Source organism: Octopus sinensis, linkage group LG3, assembly GCF_006345805.1.
Source record: "Octopus sinensis linkage group LG3, ASM634580v1, whole genome shotgun sequence".
NCBI lineage: Eukaryota > Metazoa > Mollusca > Cephalopoda > Octopoda > Octopodidae > Octopus > Octopus sinensis.
Genome location: NC_042999.1, coordinates 57,975,808 through 58,002,623, shown reverse-complemented (window position 1 = coordinate 58,002,623; position 26,816 = coordinate 57,975,808). Strand labels below are relative to the sequence as shown.

The window sequence follows — 26,816 nt, the reverse complement described above, 5'->3', positions numbered from 1 at the left end:
TAATGTTCTGCTACTGCAGGCCTATGAAACTCATGAAATCACGGGAAAGTAAATGACAATTAAAACAATGACAGAAGCTTTATATGAAATGAGATGTTGGAAGAATGGAATGACTAAGAAGTGAAAACATTTATGAGCGTTAACCCTTTAGCATTCACTTTATTCTGTCAAAAGTAATGCTTATCTATTCCCATTGTCTTGAATTGGTCATGCATTAGCTTGTAGCCATGAGATTTTGATGAGATAGCTATTACTATTTTTGAAGGACATTGTAGGGTAGGTGTGAGAAATCAAATCTGACCAGTTTGAAAGTAAAACAGATAGGATATTTAGGCCAGATATGGCTGGTTTAAATGCTAAAGGGTTAAATTATTCTTAGAAGTGCAGAACTGGCTGCATGGTTAAAAAGTTCATTTCAGAACTACATGGTTTTAGATTCAATGCCATGGTGCAGAACTTTAGGCATGTGTCTTCTACCATAGTGCCAGGTTGACAAAAGACTTGTGTGTGAATTTGGTAGATGGAAGCCAGCCAGAAATGTGTTTGTTCTTAAGTGGTAGACTTAATCAGTCACACACTTTAACATTACTACCAGGCTGTTGGATGCATTTCATGAAAGTCACTACATTGTGAGTTTCAGAGGCAGCACTGAAAAAAGCCATTATCACTAACCTTCTATAAACCAATAGAAATAAAATTTTAATAACAAAAACAGTTTTTTTCAGTTGAGACGGCTGGAATCTCTTTTATTGATTCTCACACTAATTAAAAATAATACACATCATTTTAAATAAAGATTTATAAAAAAAAAAAAAAGAAAGAAAGAAAACTCACCAAGTTGATCAGTTCCCAAATAGAAAGCAGCAGATGAGCAATCGCCTTGTAGTAGAGATTTCAGTTGAGAATCTTTCTCTTCTGGCTTTATTACTTTTTGCTGCATTTGTTTCTTCAATTCTTGCAAGCGCCGTTGCCGTTCCATTTCTTCATTTTGAGCAGCAAGGGTTTCTGCTTCAAGTTGGTCATCACGTAAAATTGATCTGAAGAAATTAAGACAATTCCATCCAAAACATTAACAATTTATGTTTTCCAGCTAATGAATAAGATGGCAAATAAATAGACACACACAAGAATGGTTTTATCACAACATTATTCCCATTATTCCTTGCTATCTACTATTAAACACAACATCATTACCATCATTCAAATTAAACATAAAAGACTAATAGGGAACTATATGAAAAAAACTAAATTTAATATGCTTGTACCTTCAATATAACAGTTTTATATATGTATGTGAACAAATACAAACACACACACTGGCCAAAATAAATTTAAGACCGATGGTGAGAGTTCTATTCCTTCATTAATTTATTTTTAACAAAACTGTATAAAATTATTGTACTTTTTACAGTAGAATTTTTTTCTTTTTCGAATGATACAGGCGTTATATATCAATCTACAATTTGAACAGTTTTAATGCACAATTAATTCAAATGACTAAAAATTGTCGGCAAAATAAGTTTAAGACCATACCAACATTATTTTGTTTAAATTGAAAATTTACGTCACAAATGATCAACGAACAAAAATTTATTATTAGTATCTAGTTCCATAGCCATTATTTTCAATTACGGCCTTACAACGGCGTGATATGGAGTTCGACAAATTAGCACAAAAATCACTTGGAATGTTCTGCCATATTTCTTCAATAAAATTATATAATTGGGACAATTATATATAACATGAACTCTTTTAGGAAGATAATTCCATAAATTTTCTGTCGGATTCAAATCCGGATTCTGCGGAGGCCACTCAATAACCACCATATTATTGTGCTCAAAATATTGCAAAACTTTCCTAGCCTTATGAACGGAGCAATTGTCTTGCTGGAAAATAGATCCCGGTGGCATCTGATTATTTAAATACGGCAGCACATTTTCATTTACTAATTGCAGGTAGCCTACACTCCTCAATCTGCCATCAACCTTAACAATTGGACCAACACCTAAGCTGCTGAACGCAACCCACACTATTACCCACCACCTCCCATTTGTACTGTTTTCTTGACACACTTAGGACGAAAATTTTCAATTGGACAGCGTCTAACCTAAGTCTTTCCGTCTGATCCAAAGATGCAGAAGTGGGATTCGTCTCTCCAAAGAACTTTTGAGCAGTCTTTGGCCATCCATTCAATATGGCTTTTAGCAAACTTGATCCGCTTCCGCCGGTTCGTCTCAGAAATTATCGGCTTCTTTTGAGCGATCCGGCTGAACAGTCCAAATTCTTTTAGGCAGTTTCTGACAGTTTGTGGTGTAAAGCTGATGTCCGTTTCATCAGAAAATTGCTTCCAAATGTCCACTGCAGTTAGCATTCGGTTACCTTCAGAGAGCCTATGAATTCGCCGATCCATCTGTATTGCTTTTTATTTTTCTCAGAGTGCCCGTTCTTTGCTGATCTTTGTATTGAGCAGTGGCTTGGTAAAGCTTCCATGCTTGAACACAAGCTGTTTTGCTGCATCTTAATTGCTTGCTAATGTTCATGAAGGACATATTTTACTGATGAAGCAACATAATCTTTGACCTAGTAACTGGACTGATACCACGACGCTTTCCCAGAGTTAATTAATGTGTGACAATACTCAATTATTAAACAAAACAGTGTAGTTTGACCAGCCATATGACCACCCATTTGGTTTATCAATTTGTATAATCTTGGTACGGTCTAAACTTCTAATCATTTGAATTGTAGAAAGATATATAACTCCTATGTCTTTTGAAAGAGAAGCAAATTCTACATACACTAAAAAGTAAAATAATTTTATACAGATTTGTTAAAAATATATTAATGAAGGAACCGAAATGTCGACATCGGTCTTTAACTTATTTTGGCCAGTGCGTATGTTGGTGTATAAGACTACATGACAATATGTCACAGCAGTAAGGTGGTGGCAAGCTGGTAAAATCATTAGCACACTAGGCAAAATGCTTACCAGCATTTCATCCATCTTTACATTCTAAGTTTAAATCCTGCCAAAGTTGACTTCACTTTTCATCCTTTCAGGGTCGATAAAATAAGTACCAGTCAAGCACTGGAGTCAAAATAATTGACTTACCCCTAATATTGCTGGCCTTGTGTCAAAATTTGAAACAAACATATCACAGCAGTAGGCTACAAGTCTTAGTTATGGTTCAACACATGACAGGCACATGTGTTTCTTAGCATGTTTTAACATATGATGGAACTAAAACCAACAGGTTATCAAAGTTATAAAGTTTTCTACTCAGTGATAAGGACAGCATTCCAACAGCCACAGGGGCATTGGAATCCAGCATTTACTGCTGAGAGTTTGCCCTAATAGTCTTTTAACAGCTATCTCAATGACTGGGCAGTGAATAATGGCAAAACATTCAATTACTTACCATAATGTAAATCAAATGCACTGGTGTAGTGTAGATATCAGTTTATTTTATAGGAACTAACATGGTATCAAGAATAATTTTATCATTTACTTCAAATGGAGTTATTTATTAACAGTATTCTTTTATTCTTTTACTTGTTTCAGTCATTTTGATTGGTCATGCTGGAGCACCATCTTTTAGTCAAACAAATTAACCCCAGGACTTATTCTTTATAAGCCTAATACTTATTCTATTGGTCTCTTTTGCCAAACCACTAAGCTTCAGTTATATAAACACACTAACATTAGTTGTCAAGTGATGGTGGGATGACAAACACCGACACACAAATACATATATATATATATGCTGGACTTCTTTCAGTTTCTGTCAACCAAATCCACTCATAAGGCTTTGATCGGCCTGAGGCTATAGTAGAAGACACTTGCCCAAAGTGCCACACAGTGGGACTGAACCCAGAACCATGTGGTTGGGAAGCAAGCTTCTTACAGCCAGTATGTATATTATTACATTGCAATATATTAAGAAAAGGTTGCTTCTTGGAATCACAGGTTAAAATTCAGATTTTATACTCGGTATAGTAAGGATGGTTGTTGGTTTTGAGAAATCTTTTTTTTTAAGTCCATATTCCTATACATATATGGTAATTGATACAGAAGAATGTGAGAAAACTAGTGTTGGATTTCACTGACAATTAGTATGTCCAATGAAGTATTCTGTTGGAAATGCTAGACTTCACTTCTTCCTCAAGGCAAAATAATTTCATTTTGTGAACTTTATATAAACAAAAACACACACACACACACACATAAAACTCACGATGAAATTTTTGAACAAAATAATGCTTACCTAATATTTCGTCTTTTGGTTTTTTCTTTCTCTTTCTTCCGTTGACGTTTGAGTGTTAGTTTACGCTTTCGAGATGAAGCTTTTGGCTTCTCTTCGTCATTGCTATCACTTTTCTTCTTCTTGCGTCCTTTACTACGAGAGCTCTTCTCTTTGCTTTTTACCTTTTCCGTATCTTTTTGTGTTTCCTCTTCCTCATTATCTTTCCCATCATCATCATCATCCTCATCATCCTCATCAGCATCAGCATCATCATCGTCATCATTTTCTCCATCCTCATCGTCATCATCTCCAGAAGATGATGAGGAGTCACCGTCTTCATTTGAAGATGAATTTGAACTACTGCTATCAGAATCCGAAGAATTTGAGCTTTCACTACCAGCATTATCTTCACTTGAAGATGGAGATTCGTTTTTGATTTCATTTTCATCTTTTGGAGTAAAGGACACATCAGATTCCTCCTTTATGTCTTTAATATCTTCCATTTCAATTTTTGATTGTTTCGATTCCACTATATCACTGTCAGATTCATCATCATCATTTTCAACTTTCTTCGCTCTTTTTCTTTTATGTTTCTTTTTCTTTTTATTGCCATCAGTATTCGGTTCTTCTTTCTTTACTTCCTCCTCTTCGTCGTCATCATTTCTTTCTTCAGACTGTTCTGAATGAGCTTGGGGTGAAGATGGATCCATCTTATCGTTACCAATCAGATTTTCTTCAATATTTTTATCTTCAGTTTTTTCACTATCAAAATTCACTTCATTCTGAATGTCAGTTAAATTATCATTTTCTTGAGTATCTTCTTTGTGGCTGGTAACAGCTGCAATTAAAGTATCTAAATAATCAGCCTCAGCCATTTGATCATTTAATTGGTTTGCTGAAGCATTGCAACTGGATATATTATCAACACTAGTTTCCATATTGGCCAATATTTTATTTAGACTGGTATTTGATAACTAGAAATAAAAAACAGAAAAATAAAATTACTTTTTTGTTAACAAATTCCAAATACATAATAAATTTATGGAAAGTAAGTGGATTAATTTTAATCAACAACTCTTTATATTGATAGTATACTACAACATATATAAATGACATGAAGAAATACAAATCCTCTTGTAAATAGTTAATAAAAAAATTATATTAACACTTTGGAATAATTATCCTCATTAATTTTTTATGCTTTTTCCAGTCAGGAAAATCTATTTGAGGATCTAAAGGTTTTCAATTCAATAAACAATGCTAACCACTTGATATGTTAAGCTTTTAGCAACTAGTGAAACTCAAATAAAACACCTTCACTGCTTTAATCCTTTTGATATTATCAAAACTGCAACTGCTTTTAGTTCTATGATACAAACTCCCTACTTTAATGGAAATGGAAACCTTCCAGCAAAACCTCATGTTAATTTATACTCCAAGCACTAATTTAATGACAGTTATTTTACTAAATTCATTATTTTCAAAATCAACTGAAAGACAGGTGGTGCATTTCAATAGAAATATAGCAAAAGGATTGAATACATTTTTCAGTCTTTTATCTTTTACTCGTTTCAGTCATTAGACTGCAGCCATGCTGGGGCACTGCCTTAAATGGTTTTTATTTCAAGTCAAATAAATCAATCCCAGGACTTATTTTCTTTCAAGCCTAGTACTTATTCTATCAGTCTCTTTTGCCAAACTGCTAAGTTACTGGAACGCAAACACATCAATACCGGTTGTCAAGCAGTGATGGGGGGGGGGAGTTAAACACAGATGCAAAGACACACACACTGATATATACATACAGACACGACAAGCTTCTTTCAGTTTCCATCTACCAAGTCCACTCAAAAGGCTTTGGTCAGCCCAAGGTTATAGAAGACACTTGCCCAAGGTGCCATGGAGTGAGACTGAATCCAGAACCATGTGACTGGGAAGCAAGCTTCTTACCACAATCACACCTGTGCCCACAACTTCTTACCATACAGACTATGTTTTTTTTTTTTCTATTTGTAATCAGGCAGTGCTTAAGATTCATACATTTGATTATCATAACTAGTTACTGTGTGAAAAATATAAAGTGTGTGTGTGTAAAGAGAAAGATCTTGAGGACTATTAGTATTAACTTGTAAAACAAGAAATTTAATAAAGTTCAGGACCCCTTCCTACTATTAACCATCCAATCATGAAGTGTGAATGTCACTTAGTTTCAGTTTCCTTACAGGTGGGAATATAATTAACCACTTGTCCTAGAAACCGTTTGTAACCATATTTTTAATGAAATTGGCTTATGAGTTTCAGTTATTTTAAAAATCAAAAATTTGGAGGGATTTAGGAAACTAAATGTTTTACACACACACATATATACAATAGGCTTCTTTCAGTTTCTATCAGTCAAATCCACTCAGAAAGATTTGGTCAGCCCTGGGTTGACACTTGCCCAGGGCTCCCTGTAGTGGAACTAAGGCTGAAATGAGATTTGGAAGCAAGCTTCTTAACCACACAGCTAAAATATATTAGTACACTTTTAATTAAAAACAAAACAAAACAATGAAGCAAAATAAATTAAAACAGACGTATAGGAACAAAGTATATCAACGTGTTAACTGACGTGGTTATCTGACCTGCTAAGATTAGCAACCAAATCATCTTTAAATCAAAGGTATGTTGAAAAAATATAAAAACAAAAAGATACAGTGGATGGTGGGCTTTTGGATACTCTATGAAAATAGACAGAATGGTCATGACTAGAATAGCGTTGATCAAATGACCTGTTTCAATCAGGGTTAATAGGATTACTGTCTTTATATGTTTTAATGATAACCTACAGCAAGATCTTTTGCTTTACAACACTTTGCCTTGTTTACATTTTTAACACTAGAAGGACCGGACTTTTCACCTACCATTAAGGACCAGAATGTGTCATTTGAGGCAAAGAGGTTTCTCAGTTTGAAAGGAAACAAAAGAGAAAAGGATAAGTAGAAAACCATTATTAAATATATGAATCTACTGGATTTTATGATTTCATGATATTAGTCACAATTGTTTGATATTTTGAAAGAAATTTATCCTTACAAATTAGAAAGAAATTTATTGAAATTCTAAACATTTATCGCAAAATTTTAGCACACATTTGCCACACAGAGGTTTTTTACAGACTCCATACATTTCTGTGGTTCTGTTTCTGCAATTTGTTTTCACACATGTACATCTGACTTTATTTTTAGAGGTAGATGTTTCCTCAGTAGGTGTTTGATAGTACATGAACAACCATGAGGTGAATCACCACAAAGTTCTTAAGCAACTTTTTGAATATATTCCTGTTCACTAATGACTGAGTTGCAAACACTTGCGTATAAGCTGTTTATAAGAGCAACATCCAAAATATTAAAAAAACATGCTTTGGCCATTATCTACTGATTGCTTTGACTGAATAATGCCTTGCCATTTGGTCAAGCATGTCTACACCTATTTTATTTTTGTTATAAAAAAAAAAAGTATGGTGTCAGGCTTCTTGGGTTTATTTTCAGAAGGAACTTCTACATGTTGATGTAAGGTACCAACAACAGACTAATGATTTTTTGCACTGGTATGATGTGTGACAGTAGGCTTCTCTGTGGATTTCAAAACTACAGTTTCACAGACTGGTTTCACCTGTTTTACTGCTTCTGGTAATTCCCTTCTGCTGTGACGAATTGTTCTGGCTAAACTGCAGTTTTGTTTTGTGAGCTGCAAAGACTAAGCAATTACTGAATATCTAAAACGGTGTCACATGTATTAATAAACGAAAGCAGGTGCAAGTTTCAAAAGTTACAAGTGCATCAATTGACACATGTGGTCCTTATAGGTGCAAACAACCTATAATTTATAGTGTATATAGATATCATAAAACTATGAAAAGTCAAGCACCATGATGTCAAAATCTACAATAGTTTTTGAGTTGTGTGCAATTAAGACTTCAAAATGCATCAATTGACACACTCGGTCCTACTAGTGTTGAAAATCTTAATCAATGAGAAAGGCAGTACCTACAATCTTATTTATATATAGCCGGAGACTAGCAAGCAGGAGAGAGAAAGTTATTCTCAAACCAAAGAACTGGTCTGAATGCTTGCAATACAGTGGGCATTACTAAAGGAATCCAATAAGCCAGGTGGTGATGTCAAATCAGGCAATAAGTTCACCACCAAAATGCAAGGTTATCAAATTTAGATGTTCATAAATTATATGAAATTGATAAGCATTGTTCCTGTTTAACCCTATGATTAATTCAAAACAATGTGAATAAATAAGCATTACATTTGGAAGAGTAATCTGGATGCTTATAATAACTTTGATAAAGAATCAAATCTTTCTTTACATCAATACATTCATTTTATTCAAACAAAAAATTCAACAGAAAGAATCTGATCACACACAAAATACATATTACCCACCTAGCAAAAAAGAAAATGGCTTGCAAATGACCTTTTACATTTACGGAGACATAATTTAACTATCTAAGATAGAGAGATGAGTTGACAAAATTATGTACAATGGAAATCTAGCATAATGGTAAATGTAAATTGAACTTCAACAACAAAAAATATGCCAGCTTTTTGCAAAAGAACATATTTATCTTTTGTCCAGACAAGTTACTTTTAGTATTTCCTATTTTACAGTGCATTGAGTAAAACTTTCATATTGTTAATAAAAAGAAAATTGCTTTAATATGACTTAGAATTTTTATTCAACCAATACCAATAATAAAGCTTATTAAAATCTACTTTATAGTTATATATTAAATAAAGGAAACTATTTAAAATAGGTTAAAACATTAACTGGCCAGTACAGTTTAAACTAGTTATGATGAAAGGTAAACATACTTTAAATACTGAAGTTAATAACATTACGAGAGCAGTCATAGCACTAAAACCTTTAACATACGAGAGTCAATGAAGAAACTTCTATCTGGTCACTTGACTGAAAGATAGTCACTAAATCTATCCCTACTGTCTTAAAAACAGAAGGACAGCCAGAATGAATACAAAAGTCCCACTTGGAGAGATAGAGTTAACAAATGTAAACAGGAGCAGCATTGCAAAACTGATTTACTGTACTGATTTCATCTCATTAAAAGTAATCTGTAACAGCTACAATCATATATATATAATATATGCAAAGAGAAAAACAAGAATTAAGTATCACTTCACTGACCCCCCCCACACACACACACACACACATACACCTCCAACAATGAAAAGAGACTCTGCTAAGTAGACTAAATAGACTGTAACATTCAGAATTAAGTAATTCTTGGCCATAATGACAATATAGTACCAGATAAACATTGTGTTAGTTGTCCAGTACCTGTGCCCAACCCCATATAAAGAGAATACTTGAAAATATCAATATAGTAGACACAATGTTAACCCTTTGTAACACCATCTTTAAAAAAAAAACACCCTACAACCTTAAAAATACAAAAGCACAAATTAGACAATGTAGTTCTAGATATCCCAATAAAGGATAAAATTGCAATGGTTGGAATGTCTTTGATCAATAGATTTGCTCAATTAGGGTTAAGAAAACAACCCAAGTTCTATCAATGTCTACAAATAATTTTTCCTTATAAATGTTTTCTGATTAACAGTATAATGTCCTGCAAGTTTCTATCAACTACTGTTTTTGTTGAATAGCTTATATCAACTCTAATTGAGCAATGTCATGATACAGAAACATCAACTAAACGACAACCTACAATTCCAATACACTACAGGTTTGTGTGACAATAGTTTGAAATTACAATAGTTGAGCAGGTGTCAACAGTTATTGCTAAATTATGCTCTATAATTCTAATTATCATTTAACTAATTCTTCATATATCATTTGAAAGAATTACGGAGATGTACTTGCATAGCGAGTGACTTGATCTGAGATCGTGTGCTGGAATGAAAACAATTGCAGCTTGGAAGGTGTTTCTAAGCCATCTAAGAAACACACAAAAACTGTTAGATTCACTTCAACATTTAAATTTGATTTGTCAAAATATTTTCATCGCTTTGAGACCGCGACCTGTTCACTGACAAAACTTCGTGCTACGTCACAAAGTTTTGTCAGTGAACAGGTCGCAGTCTCAAAACGATGAAAATATTTTGACAAATTAAATTTAAATGTTGAAGTGAATCTAACAGTTTTCATTTGAAAGAAAAATATTTAAAAAGGAAATAATCTAAATAAATATATTTTAAGATTGAAAATGCTTTTTCTATTCCACCTTAGGTTATATCAGTTACACAATCAATCTTTTCAAACATGTTTTATTCTATCATTTACTATTTTAAAATCTCTGAAAGAGTGTAAGTCTAAAATTTGAATCAACAGCAGTTTTCTTGTAACTAGGTGTCTTCCAATTAAACATATCATGCATCTTCCATTGTTGGTATATTTGGAACTGCTTTGTTCCCATATTATTATACTAACTCCCAACTCCAAATTTCATGTATTTTATACTACTTCTGTCTTTGGTACTACGAACAAATACACTATTTCATTATATATAATAATAATAAAAAAAAACATAAAAGGTGCAGACGTGGCTGTGTGCTAAGAAGCTTGCTTCCCAATCACAAGGTTCTCGGTTCAATCCCACTGTGTGGCACATTGGGTATGTGTCTACTACTATAGCCTCAAGTCAACCAAAGTCTTGAGTACATTTGATAGATAGAAACTGAAAAGAAGCCCATCATGCTTGTGTGTTTGTCTGTCTGTCCCCAACCAGTGCTTGACAACCATTGTTAGTATGTTGACATCCCTGTAACTTAGCAGTTTAGCAAAGAGACTGATAGAATAGGTACCAGCTTTAAAAAGATACTGAGATCAATTCATTCAACTAAAAATACTTGAAGGTAGTGCACCAGCATGGCCACAATCTAATGACTGGAACAGGTAAAAGATAAAATACATATTTAAACATACGAACACCTTTTTATGAACTCACATATACACACCATGTATTTAGTAGTAGTAGTGGACATAAAATAATACAAAAACATACTTGATAAACTAAAAACTGATCTTTAATCTTTCCATTGGACTGGCCACGCTGGAGCACTACCTTGCAAAATTTTAGTGGAACAAAATGAGCCCAGTGTGTTTTTTTTGTTTTTTTTTTTAAGCCTGATACTTATTCTTTCAGTCTTTTTTGCTGAACCACCAAGTTACAGGGACATAAACACACCAGCACCGATTCTCAAGCAGCGATTGAGGGACAAACACAGACAGACAGACACATACACACACACACACACACATATATATAAAATGGGTTTCTTTCAGTTTTCATCTACCAAATCCACTCTTTGGTTATAGCAGAAGACATTTGCCCAAGATTCCACACAATGAGACTGAACCCAGAACCATGTGGTTGAGAAAGAAACTTCTTACCACACAGCCACCACAATTACACATCGTTGCTATTATGCAAAAGTGTCTTAAGTCCAAAATGTTGCTTTTTCCAGAAAACAAGAAAATAGTTTCATCATTCCTTAGCAAAACCGTTGTACTACAGTCTGACCATTTTTGATATTTTGGCATTTAATCCTTTCGATAACAACCTGGTTGAAACTGCCTCTGACTCTGTAGTACAAATATCTTGTTTTCAAAAGTTCTGAATAAAATCTGCCACCAAACCTTAGTCAAAATTTATGTTCCTAACACTAGCTTAATGATAACTAAGTTATTTTACTAAATTCATTGCTATATTTAACCCTTTAGCATTCAGATTATTCTGTCAAATGTAAAGCTTATGAATTCACACCATGTAAAATTAATCTTGCATCATTTCATGGCTTTGAGATTTCAATGATGTGATTGTTTATTTTTAAAATGACACAATAAGATAGCTATGAATGACCATATCTGACTAGTTTGAACATAAAATAGGTAGAATATTTTGGCCAGGTATGGCCGGTTTAAACACTAAAGGGTTAAAGTAATTGAAAGAACTACAAAGCATCTCAAAATAAATATGGTAACGAAAGGGCTATTGCAAGCAACAATAAATATTTAAAAAAAACATATTTGGCCAAATTTGGACATATGACAGTTTAACATAATAGCAACGACATTCACAAAAACATGCTAAAATAACTGGAAAACATAGACAAACACCAGAATAAGATATTTAAATAGATAAAAAAAAAAACCTGTAGGAAAATGATGACCATAGCACCAAAGGAAGTGGATGATGGTGCTGAAATACTAATAATAGGAGTGCTATATAGAGGTAAACAAATTTTTTTTTTTTTTTATATAAGGATTGAGATTTTGTGTTCTATTTTTGCCAATCCTAACATGAAGTAAAACAAAAAATGCTAAGCCTGAGGTCCAGGAGAAAGCGTGTCGCACCTTTTTGCAACACCATACCTTAATTTTTGTAGCAAGAGTTGATTTTAAGAGTTTTTTTTTTTTCCATAACTCAAGTTCCGCTTTAACCCTTCCGTTACTATATTTCTGACCAAAATGCACCCCTCACGAGTTTCAATTAAATTCTAAAATAATCATGAATCTAGGCTTGTTTCATTAAATAACTGTAACTTTTTTACTTATCAACATATTAATGTGATATTTGGAACATAATTAAAGAAAGGGTTCTTAATCAATCCTATTGCATAACTTTTGTCTCAAAGTGACTTTAATTACAGGTAAATCCAGGTAAATTGAGCAAAAGGTAAAAATATTAAAATTTTGTTTAAACATCACCATAGAAAATGAATCATCAGCTAATATTCAAATGGGTATGCAACAAAATTTTGATAAAGAAGAATTGTGCACATCACTATATCATCAGTTGAATTTAATGCACAACAGGTGTACCATAAAAGTGGAATAAAGTGAAATACTAGAATCCACCGTAAGTTTGACTGAACTAAAGAAATCGGTCAAAAAATAATATACGGCCCTGGTTATGGTATGGAAGTGATAAATTCCAGACCACATCGTTCCCTAGGCCATGCTGACTAACATTATTTTCCCTGTATAAAAACTAAATCCACGCAGTACCCAGTATTTGCTTCACAAATTTTCCGAAATTTGAACCCCCATTTTGTGTTTGTTTACATTCTGCGTAAGTTTGTTTCCTCATTGATCGCTTCAAACAATAACTTCCAGACCACATCATACCCTAAGCCATGCTGACTAACATTAGTTTCCCTGTATAAAAACTAAATCCACAACTACCCAGTATTTGTTTCACAAATTTTCCAATTCGGAATCAATGCTTGATAACATGAAACTATCTATTTTCAAAGTTGAAGAAAAATCGATGCCGAAAAAAATCTCCCAAAATTCAGGGAATTAAAATTACACGTCGATCTTTGTACAAAACTGTAGATGAACTGTTTACAAAGCATAATCAAGTGTTTTCACGAATGTACTAAAGAGATTTGCTCTGATATTCTCATTTAAATATGAATAGGTAAATTCGGGCGGCTTTGGGCGGTTTGGGAACGAAAGGGTTAAATAAAAAATTTCATGCAAGTTTTCTATGATTATTTATGATAAAGTCATAAACATAATTGACTAATACAATTACCTGTCAAGAAATATATTTTAGAGCCAAAACTTACTTTAATTAGCCTATTTCACTAAACATCGTTGATTTTATTGAAACAAAACGACTTCCTCTAATGTAAGTCCCAGGTTCCTGAAACTGCCATCAATACAATCTGCTGTTTAATAATGTCCTATATATCTTGCCTGCTAGATAGCTGTAGCCAAATTTTATCTCCAATGCTAGCTCACAGGTGATTCTATTGCCTTTACCACAAACAAAACCCAATATACAATCTTGTTGCCTCCCTCATCCCAGATGAAACTGGGTGATTGACTGGACCAAAACACAGGGTCTTTCTGAGAGATCTCCCGTGACATTTGAACTACTGTCAATGTTTTCATTATCTCATCCTCACACATTAACACCAATACCTCTTCTGGTTGATAATCATCTCTGAGAATGAAAGATTTTCAAACACTTCATTTTCTAACAATTTATTGACCTCATAATGGTCACTGCAAATATCTGAATCATATTCATAAGTAATCTGCTGGTATAGCATCCACTGACTCAAGTGATTTTTTAGGTCAAGTACTTTCTTACAGATAAGCATTATTTTTTTTGTCTATCTGACAGATATGCTCCAAGTTTTTTGCATTTCACAAGTTGGTCAACAAAATCAGTGACCTTCACTTTCTTGTCCAGGCTTTCCCTCAACTAATATTTGTTCTGTTTCTTTTTGTTGCTCCATAGCATCTAGGTATTTGAAGACAGCAATGGTTGACCACATACTCATTGACATGGTTATTTGTAAAGCATAATGTGATCTTTGATTTTCTGTGCTTTGAACAGCATATTGGCTGTTGGGCCAACTGGAAAGCAAGATAGCTGAACTTGGTCAAGTACTTCTCCATATTTAGATTGTCAGCAGGTTTTTCTACTGATCTGCAATTAGTGTTATGGAGAGGAGTTACTTGTGCAACATCAGTGTCCAGACCTAATACTTATGATGCTTGTACTGCAATTTTACTCTTTTCACAATCTGGAAACATACCTCTCCCAAAAAGACGATGACTAATATCACTTTGTGGTATGCTGTTCATCTTTACAGGTGCCCAGCCTACATGATAGTCAATAAGGATTGTTTTTACATTTTTTATCAGCAAGGTCAGATAGCCAGCAAATCCTGGTTTGTTCTCTTAACTGAGCACATGGAAGTAGCAATGGCTTGGCACAAACAAGATTACTAAGCAGTATCTGCTCAAGTAAGCTGTTTGATAAAGGGATGTAGTCATAGACTGCACCTGTCTGGAATCATTTATGTCTAATAAAATATTTCTCTTTGTAAAATATAAATGACTGCTCAAGTATAAAATCAAACAACTGTTGTGCTACAGGTGATCTCTTTCCACTCATGCAATACTAGTTTTATGAAAGCTACAGGAGTATTGTTAACAACAGATTTATTTTGCCAAAGAAATGGCTTCAACACTGACTCTTTCTTCACAGCCTACAAAGTCCAATTTTACTATTTAGGGCAGACATGGTTGTGAGGTTGTCTACATCAAACCATTTATATGCATTAGACTTACAAAACACACAGTTTTGCAAATGTCTTCATCTTGAGATTTTTTACACACAACATCTGCCATCAGAGCATACATCTGCTCCCAGAGATGTATAACAGTTCAGTTTGAGTCTTTAGCAGCTATCTGTAGTCTCATTAAAAGGAAGTCTCAAATACACTGTAAAAACCCATATAATTTACACACTCTTTTTCACAAAAACCAAAATAGACTTTAGGGGATGCGTAAATTACACGAGTAGATCATTTCCAGAATGTCTTTAGAAATGTTGCAAAATGACGTACAAATGTAAACATTCAGAATAGGTTTTTACAGAAAAAATATAATGAAGTTGATTTTTATTTATGCTGGTCAGTATAATGCTTACTTTTTCTGTATAAATTTACTAAAACGGTTAACTACTTTTTGAAGTTTGATGTTCATGTTGGTAATCATGGTCTGGACCATATTTTATTGAATCTAATGCCGACAACAACATAATTCATCCTTGCGCATGTAAACTCACCAAATGAATATGACTTAGCATTCCTACAGAACCCTTCATTTACCTTATACGATGTTTAATGTTTCACATTCAGGTTGAATTATGCAACAATCTTATGTTCTCTTCAAAGAACACTTGTAATGTATGTATTACCAGTTCTTTTGGTATAGTAGATTTTTGCTATTCTTGTTTATGTCTCCTTACAGACGTGTATATCCTAACAAGTTGCTTCTTAAATTTCGCACCTCTCTTGTTCAATAAACACTGAGTTAAACTTGCAAAGCAGTTTATTTTCTCCTTTCGATTTTTAATGTTTATTTTAGTGGGTTACCAAACTATCAGTTGGGTCTCCCAGCTAAAACGGTAATGGCAAATATTTTAAAGTTTGCTTGACATTTTATAAGTGTGAAAGGGATTAAAATTTTGATACTCCATATCAAAGGTTTTGACAAGAATAGGCAGAAAATCAGAGCTTGAGACAAGAAGACACTTTCGACCAATCAGAATTCAGCTTACATAATCAGTTTGATCAGTCACCTTTCTCTGTCGGTTGAGTAAAGTGTCATCCAAGCTGACATTTATTGGTAATTAAACTTATTTTGCAACACTTGTGCATATTTATCAGCTTTAATTTTGTTGATAAGAATTATCAACAACTTTTCCCGTGATCATGATTTGAGAAGACATACAGAAGTATGCTTGAGTTTCGATATAATCTCTTGTGGGCAAGATGTAAAATAAAGTTTATTATAAATAACACAAAGACTTCATAATTTAATAGCTTTCAGTGTGATACCTGTTAAACAGAAATTATTTTTATTTAATGAAGATTTAATAAAATCTAATCATAACTAAGTGAAATTATGCTAAATACAACTAAATTGAAAACCTTTTTCCCCGCTGAACCATATCGGCAATTCTGTAAACTTGTGGGTGAGAATTTTACATGAGAAACTTTTTTTAGCAAATTTTATCCTGAGAGTCACCTGCGTAAATTACACAGGTGCACAAATTACATGGCTTTTTATGATAAGTACTTACAATCTGGTCCTTAGCTTTGAAATAAAAAATTAGAGAATATAGAAAAATCTTACATCAGTTTTGTTAAAGTCTTTCAAATCTGAAATAAACAATTAAATATACTACATAAAAATAATTATTATTTTAGGAACTATATTTTCACTTAGTAAAATTTAGAAAAATGCTAAATAAGTTTTGGTTCTAAAATGTAGTTCTTCACTTTTAACATGTCCTTAAATGCCAAAAGATTTTGAGATTTTTTGTTTATGGTTTTATATCACATCATAAATAACCCCAGAAAATCTTTTAAAAAAATTAGTTTTTACTCAAAGCAAAGTCCCACATTGAAAATTTTGTCCTTTCAGGTCAAGACAGGTAAAATAGAACACAAAAAAACTCAGTCCTCAGCAAAAAAATACCCACTCACAACCCACCCCGAATAATACATATAAATTTCTAATTACTTTCTTTCATCATTTCATTTACTGGTAACGTCTAACTCAATGAATGGAATGTGGTTGCTTTTTCTAGCAGGTCGAACACTACATAGCAGTTCCCTCACTGATTTGATGAAGATGCATACATATATTCTTATGAGCATGACTGTGACTAAACTTATGAAGTTTCTTCCACATTGCTGACCTGAATTACTCCTTGGTCTAATAAACAAGAAGATTTTTGGTGCCCTATGCTTTGACAAATCATTAAAAGCCTGTTTAATATTTGCACTCCAAGTATAAATAAATAAATGAAGCAAAAATTGATATAAAAATGAATTGCTTTACTAGGGCAGAAATGGTACTTTACTGTTATTTAAGTGGCTTGTCAAAGATATGGTTTAGTTTTATTTTGCAAAACCAAAGACATTAATCTAATCTAAATCTTTGCTCAATACTCCAACTGCTAGAAAAAGCAGCCAAATCTCATTCAAATTACACCCTGCTTCTAAAAAAAAAAAAAGAAATGGAAAATGTAGTCCTAGTTTGAAAAAAAGTTAGGATGGTTATGGCTGGAATGCCTTTGATATACAAGGCAGCAAAAACAAAGAACTTCTAGCACCCACCCTGGAATATGTTTGAGGCACTTATACCAAATATGCCATCAGTTTTACTCTACCAGACTTTGTTTTGGAGATACAGCATGAAATTGGGGATCACAGTTGAATATATATATATATATATATATATATATGGAAATCGATCAATGGAAATTGCAGATGTGTTACCAGTGCCGGTGGCATGTAAGAGAACCTTCCGTTTCGCGACCGTTGCCAGCACCGCCCCGTTTCGTGTCCGTTGCCAGCCTCCGGTGGCACATAAAAAGCACCATCCGTTCGTGGCCGCTTGCTAGCTCTGTCTGGCACGTAAAAAGCACCCACTACACTCACGGAGTGGTTGGCGTTAGGAAGGGCATCCAGCCGTAGAAACACTGCCAGATTTGACTGGGCCTGATGAAGCCTTCTGGCTTCACAGACCCCAGTAGAACCGTCCAACCCATGCTAGCATGGAAAACGGACGCTAAACGATGATGATGATGATATATATATGTATATAAAAGCAACATTATTAAGTATATCTGTGTATACACCAGACAATGAACCACTGGTCAGTGATGGCCCAATCCTTTTCCATCGAGTAAGCAAGGTGCCATATAAAAAGTAGTCAGTCCACTGTAAAATGGTTGGTGTTAGAAGGAGCATCCAGCTGTAAAAACTATGCCAAAGCAGACTTTGCTAGTACTTGTGCCACTTAAAAAGCCCCCAGTCCACTCTGTAAAGTGGTTGGCAGTAGGAAATGTATCCATCCATAAAAACCATGCCAAAATAGACTGTGGAGCTTCATGTAGTCCTCTGGTTACCAGCTCTTGTCAAACTGTCCAACCCATGCCAGCATGGAAGATAGACATTAAATGATGATGATGATATCTGTGTATACACCAATTTCAGATGTTAGTTTCTTTGATCTCAAGTTGACATTTACAAAAGTATAAAATTTATATAGCTTATATTAAAAATTTTAGTAAGTAATTAATTATTCATATTCTAGTAGTTAACTTTTGTCTGTAACAAATCCAACTTCAATATTTTGCTGTTAAACACAGTAACAGAAGCCTAAGCTCAGTGTGGTCTAATCAGTAAAATAAAAGCATGCAAGCAACAGGCATAGAGTTCATGTCCCAAAGGTGGTTTTTTTTTTCACTCTTCTTCAACCTCAAATTGATGTTTACAAAAATATGTTTAATATTGTTTGGCATAAAAATTTTAACCATTAAATAAATGTATGTTTTCTGTAAACTTGAAAATGGTAATATTAATATGAAGTATAGCCTATCTTAGACTCATGACGATTACAGCATGTCATCATAAAGATTATGCTTTTGCAACCCATGAGGACATACTAACAAAATACCTAATAAACAAATGAGACAATTAAGCCCTTAAACTCTCAAATTGTATGAGTCAGTTGTGTTACTCTTCTGTGACAGATATCATACATGATGTAATCAGCACCTACTCAAAAGTTCATTGATGTATGACAGGATGTTGTTGCTAAAATAACATACAAAGCCATCCACAGAAAAGATTGCTCTGAGGTAAATATATACAACTCTGCTACTAAATACAACAGTAAGCTGAAAAGTTCTAGACTGGCTACGAAGGGGTGATGCTAGAGCTGCATGCATTAATTTCAACTTAACATCTGCATTGTTTCTTTCAGGTACACTGTTCAAAGACTTCAAAAATACTTAGTAGCAACTTCTCTTGAAAATGGGCAAAATTTGGTTTGTGGTGCTAACAAGTATCTACAGGAAAAGAGTTTAACCCCCAAGGACATTCATGCCGACACACTTGCAACATTAGGGGCCGATGCTCAAGCTGTATCAACAGTGCAAAAGTGGGCAGCTGAATTTAAGAAGGGAAGGGACAGGCAACTGATTATAAATCAAATAGCAAATCCTATGACAGATTGAGAATATTCTGCACAATGAACTCGGTATGACTGAAGTTTCTGCTCAGTGGCTGCCACATCTGACACCCTATCAAAAATGCACCAGGCTGATCACATCATAACAGAACCTGACATTGTTTCAGGCAGATCCAGCTGGTTCCAATAAACATTTCCGAAAACCAGAATAAGTGTTGGCCAGAAACAAAGAGACAATCTATGCAGTGGAAACACCCCACCACATCAGCTCCAAAGAAGGCCAAGGTCGTTTCATCTGCAGGGAAGGTGATGGACTCAGCTTTTGGGGATGCAAAAGACAACACTGATGGAAGAAGAGTATGTTGTTCCTGTTGAATAATAAACCACAACTGGTTACATTCCATGAGTATCTTGATCAGCCTATGAACTTTTCAGTTGACCATCATACATACAGAAGACTGGTGGAACATTCTCATCAATACTTCTACCAACTCTAAACAGTTATTTAAAACAGAAAAGAAAAATCATACAGTTTAACTGCCCTGCAGATAATCTCTTCCAAGAGATCAGCAAAACATAGAATATTTATGCACAACTGCTTCAAAACCTACACTTCTACCCCAATTACAAATCCATGTTTATACCAATAATTACCGGTACACTTGGTTATGTTAGTAAATGTCTAAGTGACAATCTGGAAAAGTGAGAATTTTCAGGCAAAAAAAAATTAATACAAACAGGCATTTTCACACACAGGCTGTGGTACAAAGAGCCTTCAACTTCTCAATTCATGGTACTACCAACTCCAATTGCTCTGTTTGTAGTAAGACGAATATATTTCTTACATCAACAGAGAGCACATAAGCCACATGACCAATGTGAAACTTCAGAAGACTTCTTGGCACCGTAACTTGTTTAAGCTAGACTTTAAAGAGTATAGTTAAACGACTGGAATTTTTAAATAAATAAATATTATCTACTAAAGAAATTAAAAATAATTAAGTGTTAGACAAACTTACACAAAATGTTTAAAAAAAAAGCTATTTTTAACAAAAGGTTATATAACAAAAATATATAAGAGAAATAAACTATAAAAATATTATCAATATCACATCATGTGTGTTGTTAAATGTTGGTAGTTGTGGTATTACATTCTAGGAGAGATCCCTTTAAAAACACAGTATACTTCAAAGCATACAATAAAAGAAAGTCTGGAACATGCAAAAATCTAAACTACATCAGAATTAAAAGTAAAACAACCAACACCTCAAATAGCTATTTTCTACGAAGTATACTCAATCAGAAATATAACCTTTCTCTTTGAGATTAGAGTGTTGTTTCAATTATATTTAAAGAAATATAACATTAAAGATTTCATAAAATAATATAAAAAATTGTGGCAAAATATTGGTTTTAAATTTTGGCACAAGGCTATCAGTTTTGGGGAGGGGTAAGTCAATTACATCAACCCAAGTGCTCAATTGATACTTATTTTATTGATCCCAAAAGGATGAAAAGCAAAGTCAATCTCAGTGAAATTTGAACTCAGAGCCTAAAGACAACAAAATGCCACTAAGCATTTTGCATGATGTACTTAACAGTTCTGACAGCTTGCTGCCAAATTGTAGTAAACTACAGAAAACTTTATGCAAACAGAATTTATTGAAGAAATGCAGTGGAAATAAACACAAGATCCAAAATCCAAAAGTAAATGGCACCTTGTTTTGAGAGACAGATTTCGTTCTACCAAAATCCTCACTCACAAAAAATATTAACCCTTTAGCATTCAAACCGGCCAGAATATTTAACCTGTTTTACATTGAAACTGACCAGAGCTTGCCTTTTAACTCAGCCCTACCATGTCATTCTAAAACTTTAAAAAACCGCATCACTGAAATCTCTAAACTACAAGATAATACATGATTAATTCAAAACAATATAAATAAACAAACATCACATTTGAGAGAATAATCTGAACACTAAAGGGTTATGGCAAACAAATTAGTTTTTGTCAAACTTAGAATACTACAATATTCCTTAAGGTGAAGCCAGTACATTTTACCAACAATGACCCTATCAAACCGATAGTTGCTTTGGCTTGCAACTCCGTGACACTGATAACACATTCTGGTATATGTAAATCAGGAAGAGTATAAAAATGTTTAAAAACGAGAATAATTTTAAATGTACAAGGATATGAAATGACTACATACATATATATGCCTACATCTATGTATATATGTGGGTATGTGTATATATGGTCATGTGTTGTGTATGGATGAAGACAGCTGTGTGAAAAAGTGTCACACCCTAACAGTGGAGGGAACCTGTGGAAGAGGTAGACCCAAAAAGATCTGGGATGAGGTGGTGAAGCATGACCTTCGAACATTGGGCCTCACGGACGTAATGACAAGCGACAGAGACCTTTGGCGAAGACCCGGCAAGTGAAGTAAAACTGTAGGTGTGGCCTATATCAGTGGTCATAACTGGCCCATTTAAGAGTACCTTTCAACCTTTGGGCAATGTACTGTGCTTGAGAAGACCTATTGAGTCAAGTGCAATCATCGTTATGGTCGATGCCAGTACTGCCTAACTGGTGCCCATACCGGTAGCACATAAAAAGCACCATTCAAGCGTGGTCGTTGCCAGTCCCACTGGACTGGCTCCGGTGCTGGTTGCATGTAAAAAGCACCATTTGAGCTTGGTCTATGCCAGTACTGCATGACTGGCCCCTGTACCAGAAACACGTAAAAAGCAGCCACTACACTCTCGGAATGGTTGGCATTAGGAAGGGCATCCAGCTGTAGAAACCTTGCCAGATGGAACCTGGTGCTGCCTCCTGACTTGCCAGTCCTCAGTCAAACCATCCAATCCATGCCAGCATGGAAAGCAGATGTTTATATATCAATACAGACAGGCAGATAAATAGATAGGTGTGGCTGTGTGATAAAAAATTTGCTTCCCAAGCACATAGTTCCAGTTTCAGTTCCACTGCGTGACATCTTCTGCTATAGCCCCAAACCAATCAAAGCTTTGTCAGTGGATTTGGTAAACAGAAAGCCCCATCTCATATATATATATATGAAGGCACATGGCTTAATGGTTAGAGTGTAGAGCTTACGATCGTGAGGTTGTGAGTTTGAATCCCGGACCGGGCTGCACGCTGTGTTCTTGAGCAAAACACTTTATTTCACATTGCTCCAGTTCACTCAGCTGTAGAAATGAGCTGCAATGTCACAGGTGCCAAGCTGTATCGGCCTTTGCCTTTCCCTTGGATAACACTGGTGGTGTGGAGAGGGGAGGCCGGTATGCGTGGGTGACTACTGGTCTTCCATAAACAATCTTGCCCAGACTTGTGCCTCGGAGAGTAACTTTCTAGGTGCATTCTCATCGTTAGTCATGACCGAAGGGAGTTTCAGCTCAGCATATATGTGTGTGTGTGAGTGATGTGTCCATCTTATTTGTGTGTGTGTGTGTGGTGTGTATACATGTATATACGTATATGTGCAGGTTTTTGTCTCTTTGTCTTGATATTATGTGATAACAGGAAAAAGATAATCATACAAGAAGTGTCATTCATTTTCAATATTCTGCAAGAACATGTTTGGCCATGGGGAAATATCACCTTAGAAATATGTGAGGGCTGGCAACAAGAAGGTCATCTATCATTAAAAAAAATCTACTTCAAAATACACCATCCAACCCATGCAAACAGGGAAAAGTGAACATTAAAATAATGAAATATGTGAGTGGGTGTGTGTGTATATATAATATATATACATGTCTATATATATGTGTGTGTGTATATATATATATATATATATATACACACACACACACATATATATATATGCCCACTCACACTGAATAATGAAACTTGAAGCAGATAAAGCTATGTAAATATTGGGTTAAGAAACACTTTCAAATAAAAAAAAATTGAAGGCTGCCTGCAAGACTCAAATCCACACCCTCTGCAAACATGATAGACATTCAACCATTGGACCAAAGAAACTCTTTGGATTTCTCCATTTAAAGAAGGTTTATTTTACCAGTGGTAGGTGCAGAAATGGTTATGTGGTTAAGAGGGGTTTGCCTTTCAACCACTTGGTTTCAGGTTCAGTCCCACTGAGCAGTACCTTCAGCAAGTGTCTTTTACTACAGATCAAAGTGAGTGTTGTGAATGGATTTGATAAAAGAAAACTGGAGGAAAAGCCCATCTTTTGTGTGTGTGTACATGTATATATGTTTGTATCTCCTTGTCTTGACACCAAATGATTTTTGTAAATTAAGTTTCACCATCAGACAAGTGGTGACTTTCATTTCCAATAATCTGCAAACACATACCTAGCCAAGGAGAAATATGACCTTAACAGGTGATGGTACACAACAAAGGCAGCTAATTGTAGAAAGTCTGCCTCAATAAACTCAATCTCAACCAGTCAACCATTAAAACGATGATTATACACACACACACATGTAAGAATGTACATGGTCTGATCAGTAAGTATCCAGACTGATGCTATAGTAATGAAGCGATAGTACGGAGAGTGAAGTTGCTTGGCACAGATTGACCTTGAACTCTGCTGTGCATGCACACTAAGTTTTAACATTCTAGCTCAATTCCATTGTTTGCAGCAGTGCTTGGAAGGAAGAGGTGTAGTGTGTGATTGTCGCATTGACCATGACAGAGAAAGTTGAGCAGAGTCTGAATGAAATTTTGCCATAAGCTTGGCGATACCTGGTCAGAGGCCTATGCAAAGTTTTCATCATTCTCGACACAATCAAAAAGATCTTGTGTAACTGAAACCTGAGTGTCTTTTTGGTTGGCTGAAAGCAGTTTTGGCACAAACTTGGCAGACACACATCTCATACCCAAATCTTCAGTGATAATGGACTGAACTGAACCATAACTAATCTGCACATCCTCTGATAACTCACGGATGGTGATTTGACGATTTCTCCTCACAGCAACACACATCTGCAATGTTTTTCTCTGTTCTACTGGTTGCAGGTCTCCTAGATGGTTTGTCAATATTGACATTTTTTTGGCCATCTTGGAAACATCTGAGCCACTCATATGCTTTTGTGTGACTCATACACTCCTCTCCAAACAGTGTGCATGCACACTAAGGTCCTTCAGCACCATGCACATAAGGTCATCCAGCAGCCACTCTCTTGACCCAGTGCAGCACTACCTCCTCCAGGCACTTGATGTAGGCCTCCACATTGAGTTCGAGGGCATGTGGGAAGATGAACAGAGGCATAACGCCGCCATCACTAGTGATCTCTAAAACATCATAATGATGTACGATTTTTATCACTCTCTGTACATATCCTCAGATTGACACTCGAAACCTCTGAAATGTTCATTGGAGCTTCCAACGTGAATGCCAAGCAGTACAGCATGCCATTTCCAAAATTTTTGGCAGAGTGAATTGTGCCATGATGCTGTTGTTTTCACAGATGATGCCCAACAGACCCTACCATACTGTGTAGTCAACAAAATCAAAAACAGCTATGTGCATGCATGAAATTAAAAATATAAAATGGGGACAATTTACCCATCATACCCTGTATATATACATACATACATATATATATATATATATATACACACACACACATATATATATATATATATATATTATATACACACACATATATATATAGGTATGTTGATGCAAACAGAAAAAATAGAACTCAAAATATGAGTATGTGTATATTTTTATTAATATTTAGCAGAAGTAATAGAGTAAGAGCCAACACATGAAACTCTCAGACCTTGAGTCACTCTGTTACTTCTGTTAAATATTTATATGTGTGTGTTTGTGGTTACCCAAAATCTTGTATAGATTTTAACCTTATACGGTTTGACTGAGGTCTGGAGAGCCAGCAGCTCCACCAGACTCCAATCTGATCTGGCAAAGGATACCCTTCCTAACGCCAACCACTTTGAGGTTGTAGTGGGTACTTTTTATGTGCCACCAGCATAGGAGCCAGTCAGTCAGGCAGGCCTGGCATCAATCATGTTCAGATAGTGCTTTTTACATGCCACTGGCATGAGAGCCAGTCAGGGTGTACTGGCATCGGTCATGTTTGGATGGTGCTTTCTACGTGCCACTAGCACAAGGGCCAGTTACATGGACCTAGAATTGACCATGCTAGGATGATATATATACATATAGATATCATCCTAACGTGGTCATTGCCAGGTCCACCTGACTGGCTCTTGTGCTAGTGGCACGTAAAAAGCACCATCCAAAAGTGGCCGATGCCAGTACACCCTGACTGGCTCATACATATTATCCTAACGTGGTCAATGCCAGGTTCACCTGACTGGCCCTTGTGCTAGTGGCACGTAGAAAGCAACACCCAAACGTGGCCGATGCCAGTACACCCTGACTGGCTCTCGTGCCAGTGGCATGTAAAAAGCACTATCTGAACATGATTGATGCCAGGCCTGCCTGACTGACTGGCTCCTGTGCTGGTGGCACATAAAAAGTACCTACTACAACCTCAAAATGGTTGGCGTTAGGAAGGGTATCCTTTGCCAGATCAGATTGGAGTCTGGTGGAGCTGCTGGCTCTCCAGACCTCAGTCAAACCGTCCAACCCATGGCAGCATGCAAAACAGACGTTAAATGATGATGATATATATATATATACATACATACACACACACACATGTAGCTACATTTATACTATATTCCTTGACACAACCGATTCTATTTAACCTCTGCACAAATGAAAATATTGCACATTTAACTACACTTCACAATATAGACACATACAAACTTTGGTGTTGTAAGCATTGCATTCTTCTCCTCATGTAGTTTATTATCTTTCTATGTTGCCCTCACTCCACACTTACCCTCATTGTAATACAGGTGTTTCCACTTCTAGCCCTTCAAGCCTGTCCCCAGTTTTATTCTATCCTGAGCCCAACATGCGCAAAAAAAAAAAGCATCTTAATTTGGTATCATGTATATGCTTCTCTTAATCCCTTTTCTTCTCTTATAACAAG

The 26,816-nt window shown here is 35.1% G+C and overlaps 1 protein-coding gene across 1 annotated transcript in view; it reads right to left on the bottom strand.

Moving 5' to 3' along the window:
- LOC115209081 (helicase ARIP4) overlaps positions 1 to 26,816 on the bottom strand; it is a 90,060-nt gene that overhangs the window by 48,751 nt on the left and 14,493 nt on the right. Inside the window, exons 2-3 of the mRNA XM_029777187.2 lie at positions 4,266 to 5,218; positions 835 to 1,037 (exon numbers count right to left, since the gene is read on the bottom strand). Of these exons, the coding sequence (XP_029633047.1) occupies positions 835 to 1,037; positions 4,266 to 5,182 (1,120 nt within the window). The 5' untranslated portion in view covers positions 5,183 to 5,218. The remainder of the gene's footprint in view (positions 1 to 834; positions 1,038 to 4,265; positions 5,219 to 26,816) is intronic.